The 6,530-nt window shown below is 41.4% G+C and overlaps 1 protein-coding gene across 2 annotated transcripts; it reads left to right on the forward strand.

Annotated features, from left to right (window-relative positions):
• The first annotated feature begins 23 nt into the window (after nucleotides 1-23).
• Nucleotides 24-5,489, forward strand: SRSF7 (serine and arginine rich splicing factor 7). 2 transcript variants are annotated; one of them, XM_082427884.1, is made up of 8 exons: nucleotides 24-176; nucleotides 1,198-1,378; nucleotides 1,647-1,823; nucleotides 2,691-2,765; nucleotides 2,856-2,966; nucleotides 4,200-4,253; nucleotides 4,778-4,813; nucleotides 5,187-5,489. In XM_082427884.1, exons 1-8 carry the CDS (start codon nucleotides 149-151, stop codon nucleotides 5,239-5,241), a joined length of 717 nt encoding a protein of 238 aa, XP_082284010.1. In that variant the 5' UTR covers nucleotides 24-148; the 3' UTR covers nucleotides 5,242-5,489. The 2 variants fall into 2 exon arrangements, with proteins under 2 accessions (XP_082284010.1, XP_082284011.1); XM_082427885.1 differs by having other exon boundaries at nucleotides 2,856-2,957.
• Nucleotides 5,490-6,530: the final 1,041 nt, after the last annotated feature.

Genomic DNA, 6,530 nt, shown 5'->3' on the forward strand with positions numbered 1-6,530 from the left:
CCCAGCCGCCGCGTATATAAACGCAAACCCAGGCTTTTCCTCGTAGTGCTGCCGGGACCGTTGGCGAGTGTGGCTGCGGAGTAGGTTTTGTAGTAATCGATCTCTGGGCGCTGCGAGCTGAAAGAGCCGAGCTCGCAGGCCAGTCATCATGTCGCGTTACGGGCGGTACGGAGGAGGTAAGAGGGTAGAGGCCAGTGAGGGACGTTGCTGTGTGTGTAGTGAGTCTTTAGAGCCGTGAGGTTGGCGCGGCGGCTGGGAGACGGTTATTCCGCGTGCGTAATGGCGGCTTCGGCGTACACCATACGAAGCCAGAGACGGCAGGGGCGGGGTATCGAAGGAGGACAGGAGGTGGCTGGGGTAGGTCTGTGCCGGGGTTGATATCAATTCTTGGGCATTTTCGTCTCCCGCCCAGCCTTCGGTCCCTGTTTCGTTGTTGCCCTTCTCCGAGCCGCCCGCCCGTTCCCCACGCCCCCCCGCCCTCGGCTGCCATTTTGCGCACATTGACGACCATGGTGGCGCATTTCCTTGGCGCTTTCCCGCCACTTTGGCGGACAGATGTGGTCGCAGCCGTAAAAGGAGTGAATTTAAGACTGAACAAAACTGTGGCAGTTTCGTGCTGCGCGTTCTCGTCAGTCGGTCAGACTCCTGAGTGGGAGTGGAGACATAACAGGATCTTTAGGTCTGGCGGCTGGTGTCTTTTTCTCTTGTAGCTCTTTCGAGCGCGATTTACGCTCTGGGGCGGGGGACCTGGAGTCGTGGGCGAGCCTGCGCCTGTTGCCGCGAGAGCCGGCGCAGACCCGCTCTCCCGGTCCGGCTTCCGCCGGGGCCAGCTCGCAGCCGACGCCGCTGCTGCTGCCGCTGCCGGCCCGCGCGCGCTCCTAGCGCGCCTGGGCCTGCCGGGCCTCGGGGGCGGGGCCGGGGCGGATCCCGCCCCACGCCTCGGAGTGTCCTACCACGCGGCTGTGCTTGTGTTTTGGAGGTTCCCCTCCACCCCCCCCTTTTGAACGTTAAGAACTTTGTCGTACGCTTAGCTTTTCAGAAATGTAAGGACTTTGTTGGTTTTAAGGCTAAAGTCAATCCTTGAGAGAGCGTTAAACATGCTTTGCAGCCTTAAGGATGGACTCTCTTAAGGCAAAGAATTCAAACTTAAGCCAGTTTTTTCATAACATGCATTCTTCTATTTGCGTTTTTAAACAGAAACCAAGGTGTATGTTGGTAACCTGGGAACTGGTGCTGGCAAAGGAGAGTTAGAAAGGGCTTTCAGTTATTATGGTCCCTTAAGAACTGTGTGGATTGCCAGAAATCCTCCGGGATTTGCCTTTGTGGAATTTGAAGACCCTAGAGATGCAGAAGATGCAGTGCGAGGCCTGGATGGGAAGTAAGTAACATGTCGGTTATGAAAGTTAAGTGTTCGTGAGAATATTCCTGTGCGAAGCTTGGATTCTGTTGTCTGGAGATTTTAAATAAATAGGTAGTCATTTTATGAAGACAGGAGCTGGGGAACAAAGGTGGAGTTTGAAAGGCTTCTAAAGGTATAGCTGAAGCTTGTGAGGGCAAAGAAAGAGTGGTTGGAAAGTTCTAAATATAGGAGTCACGTGTTTGTTTGTTTTTTAAAGCATTAGAATTTCATTGTTTTTCTTTTATAGAGTGATTTGTGGTTCCCGAGTGAGAGTTGAACTATCAACAGGCATGCCTCGGAGATCTCGTTTTGATAGACCACCTGCCCGACGTCCCTTTGATCCCAATGATAGATGCTATGAGTGTGGCGAAAAGGGACATTATGCTTATGATTGTCATCGCTATAGCCGCCGAAGAAGAAGCAGGTATTTATTTTAATAAAGGAGTGGTTGGTGTACTGGTTAATCAAGTTAATTTTCTTATTAGCAAGGCAGAAACTAGTATTTTTCTATAAACTTGAATGTTAATTGTACAGGTGTATTTTACAGTTTTTGTTTAATTAAATGTTAATGTATTAATAATCAACCTGGTCAAAACCTTTCAGGTTTCTTCGTTTGAGTCAGTCGCCTTGATTCAGAATGTCACGAGCCTTATGATATGCTGAGGCGCCTTGCAAATCCGACAATTAAGATCCTCCTAGACCTTGAGGTGATCAGCATAAGAGGCCAGATCCCCTCGAGTCATCTACACCTAGCTTCACCTTATTCTTTAAAGGGCAGAAAATTTGAGACGGTGATCGCCGTAACAGTAAATTTGGCTTACAATTGGGGCCCCCTCCGGTTTAGAAAGAGGAACACCAGATTGACCACATTCCCAACTAGAAAAATCTTCTTGCGTCAATCAAGCCTCACCTGGCTCATTTGGCTGTCAGTTTGATCGTCGTTAGATTGAAGAAAACATCTAGATGCAGCGATCGGCTATAGATACTTCTAGATCGTCTAGATCTACTAGACCATGGGCCAAAGAGGGTCGACCTGCAAACTTGCAAGGTTTATTTTAAATACACCTTACAGTGTTTTATATTATGTAATTCTAAGATGTAATTGAGCTTTTAACAAATCTTTTTTTAGGTAGTTTAAAAAAAAAAAAAAAGACAACTAATAGGCCCAGAGTTTATTTCCAAATGAGACACTAAGTTTAAATAGTTTTGAGATTTGATTTCAGCAGAGACACACGAACTCTAAAAAGGAGTTGCCATCTAACATTTTGCTTTTTTCTGACTTGAAAAATAGGTCACGGTCTAGATCACATTCAAGATCCAGAGGTAGGCGATACTCTCGCTCTCGCAGCAGGAGCAGGGGAAGGAGGTGAGAGATGTTGCTTAATTCAAGTTTTAACAAGAAATAAAAAAAACTTGAATTGGAAGTGGACTTAAACAACTTTGATTTAATTTTTAGGTCAAGATCAGCATCTCCTCGGCGATCAAGATCTGTGTCTCTTCGTAGATCAAGATCAGCTTCACTCAGACGATCTAGGTCTGGTTCTATAAAAGGATCGAGGTATTTCCAGTATGTAGCACCTTTTTTTCCCCTTATTTGTATTTGGATTGTCACGTCTTAATGACAGCAGTGGAGTATCTTAAGGACCTAATTGACACGGAATGCTTCAGGAAAACGTTGAATGTGTACACGTCAAGATGAAGAAAAGCCCAACTAAAGATTTTAAGGGCTGTTACAGAGGTGATAGAGGAGGGTCCAAAGCACAAATCCTCAAACCATTCCAGTGAACACTCTGGGTAAACATGTTGGAAACTTCTGGAGTCAGCTTATATCTGTTGTATAGGTAAATGATAATAGCACTAAAAGATGATAGTTGCCTGATCCCTGGTAAGAAACCCATTAGAACCAGGAGGAGATTTATTTAGAGTTAGAAGCAAGTTAAAACAAGTTTCTCTTTGGAATGATGGTGGTGAGTTTGAGACCATGGAAAGTTTGTTTAGGGTAACATACACATGGATGAACGTGGCCTGTTTAACCAGATACTTGGGTTAGACACTGAAATTTAAAAAGTTAAAAATCAAATTAGGCACCTCCGCATTTTTTACTTCCTTTGTAGAAAACCTTAAAAGGTGATGGAAATGGATAAAATTCTAGATAATGAGTTGATAGTGCTACTCATGTGTCAGTGGTAGGGAATGCTACTGGGAATTACTACTGTTCAGTAATAGCACAGTCTTTATAAACGCAGGGATTCAAAAACCTGTGGTCCAATTGAAAAATATCTGGACTCTATAGATGAATGCATTTAGCTTGGTTGCAGGACCTCAAGATGTGTATGTCGGCCTGATTTGGTTTGTGTGACAAATGGATGGTCCCTGAACCATGACAGTTTGTTGATGATCCAAGAACAAAACGTTACCCAGTCATGGCTCTTCACTGAGCTTACCACCTGAAGAAATGGTTTCAGTTCAGGGGGTTGCTTTGATTCTTCTAAGATAAAATACCAGTTTTCTCAAACGAACACCATATATTTCTTTTGGATACTGTACACTGTTTAAGAATATACCTCTGTACAGGAACTGTGACAACCCAACTCATGATAGATAATTGAAAAGGTGGTTCTTTATTTGATAACAGAACTTATCGAAAGCAATTACTTGTCCAGTCTTGGACTGATACATGGCATCTTGCTCTGTTTTAGCCACTTTATTCCTAGCCTACCTAATAAGGTACTCAGTAGGTGTTGAAGGAAATTACTCCTATGGACTAATTGATATAATTGTATTTCTGTTTTTTGTTAAGATCCCGGTCCAGGTCGAGATCAAGATCCAGGTCTCTTTCACGACCAAGAAGCAGGTAGGGTAAAAATCTCATTGATGCTCTTCTAGTTACATGGCACCAATATCCAAAGTGTTTTTGAATTGCTGAAATTTCAAGTGTTAGCTGTAAGCTTAGGTATTGAGTAGGAACACAATACCTTATTAATAAACCAAACTTTAGAATTTCATTTATACATGGCCTGTTCTGGCTGACTTCCTGGACGAGGGTGTGTCAAACTACAGTGAAAAAGAAGTTGGTGAATTTGGGGTTATAGTAAGACCTGTGTTAGAATTGATAGATGCATGGAGAAGCATTCTGAGTTCATTGTGCTTAAAGTAGAGTGTAAAAGGTTATTTGTGATAAAATAAAGCAGTTCACTTATTTTATGAAGAACAGGTGTTATAAGATTAGCTTTTGTTAGTGAAAAATTGGTAGGTTCGTTTTCAGTTTAAATGCAGGACAGTTCAAGGTCAAGACAGTTTGGGGGTTCATTTCATGGTATTGTGACTTAAGGGGTTGGATAGTACGTTTTCTTAATAGAATTTCTCATGTTTTGACAGCCGATCGAAGTCCAGATCTCCATCTCCAAAAAGAAGGTAAGCTAAATAATTTGTTGCCAGATCTTAACTGTCAGGTGTGGCCTCTGCAGAATTTGTTTGCTTACTGCCTACTTTCCGGGCTTTGAGCTCTTTGGAGAATTGGTGCTATATATTAGAATACTAGATGCAGAGTTTATTAGGTGATCCAAAAAAAAAAAAAATCCCCAAAATTCAAGCAGTTCTCTTTAAATTTTGTAATATTAGTGAAGAGGCTATTAAGCCTTACATAACTTTTTAGACTTCTGCTGTAGGAATTTACTACCTTTGGCCACCTTTGAATTTATTGAAACTTGAGTTTTGCCCTGACACATATGCAAGAAGAGTTTCAGTAGACACTAATTGGTTCCAAACCTAATGTTTTTCTTTTTAGTCGTTCCCCATCAGGAAGTCCGCGAAGAAGTGCAAGTCCTGAAAGAGTGGACTGAAGTTCTCAAGTTCACCTTTTAGGGAAAAGTTATTTTGTTTACATTATTATAAGGGATTTGTGATGTCTGTAAAGTGTAACTTAGGGAGGGGTAATTCAACCATCTAATCAAAACGGATCTGGACTATTACTCTGTAAATTCACAGCAGTAAGGTAATATAAATTTTTGTTGAATGTATTAACATCCTATGGTCTGAAAATGTGGGTTTTTATTTGGCACATTTAAAATAAAAAATGTTTCTAATTAGATTTTTGATTTGTGTTCAGTATTAATGCTCCTCAGTTTGGTAGGCTTCAGGAGTCAACCTTGATATTAACCATATTCATACAGACCTGCATTCAAAGTTTAATGGTGTTATTTAAGTCTTGAACATCATTGAATAGTATATATACACTTGGAAGATTCCTTTCTACACTTAGAGTTTTGGGTAAGATGGTAAGAACTCGAGTGAGTCCCCCTTAGTAGCATGAATGCATCATGACAAGTCCCTAAATTAATCTATTGGAGTTGGCGTTATTAGATGTTATCAGGCTAATGATCTCTTCTGTCAGGCTGTAGGGACCACTGACTTGCTATAAAGTGAGCGCAACAGGAACTGAGTAAGAGTAGCTGGACTTAATGCTGGAGAAACTGAATTTTCTGAAGCCTATTTAAGTATAATAACTAATTGAGGTTTTCAGCCTGTTAGATAGGATGGTGTCAAATTAAAGTTCTCCATTCTAGGAAGTTATACTCAATGTTCTTTTGTTTCTTTGTTTTCAAACATTAACCAATTTTATGCCAAAATTTTTGCATGTTTGAAGAATTGTCTGAATTTGGGACAAAACATCTTCATGTAAACCAGCTTTGCAAAATTTTCCAGCCCAGATATTCTCCTCTGTCTCTTCAAATGGATTGCCTTATTCTGAGCAGAGATCTGTTAATTCCCAAGTTAGGTTTTTCAGTTCCCGAACACCAACATACTTTATCTTATTTTGCCAGGCTGGTGCAAAGTAATTAAAGATGTCAATCAGAAATGTTAAAAAGACTAAAGTAGTTTTGTAAATCCAACCTATATTTAGCAACACCTCATGTAGTTATTTTTTGGTAGCATCTGGTAAACTTTAGAATGTTAGAGCCAGTAGATTCTTTATTTGGACTTCAAATATCTTAAGTATCGTAGGGCAGTAACAATTTTGAGTTTTCTGGTCAAGCTTTTGGTGCAAAAAAATTTAGTGCTGGTGGCACAGCTGTCTGCCCTTGTTTCTTATGCTTTTAAACAAAGTTATTGGATAACTTTACAATTTGGG

The sequence above is a fragment of the Balaenoptera physalus genome (genome assembly GCF_965194825.1).
Source record: "Balaenoptera physalus genome assembly, chromosome: 15".
Taxonomy (NCBI): domain Eukaryota; kingdom Metazoa; phylum Chordata; class Mammalia; order Artiodactyla; family Balaenopteridae; genus Balaenoptera; species Balaenoptera physalus.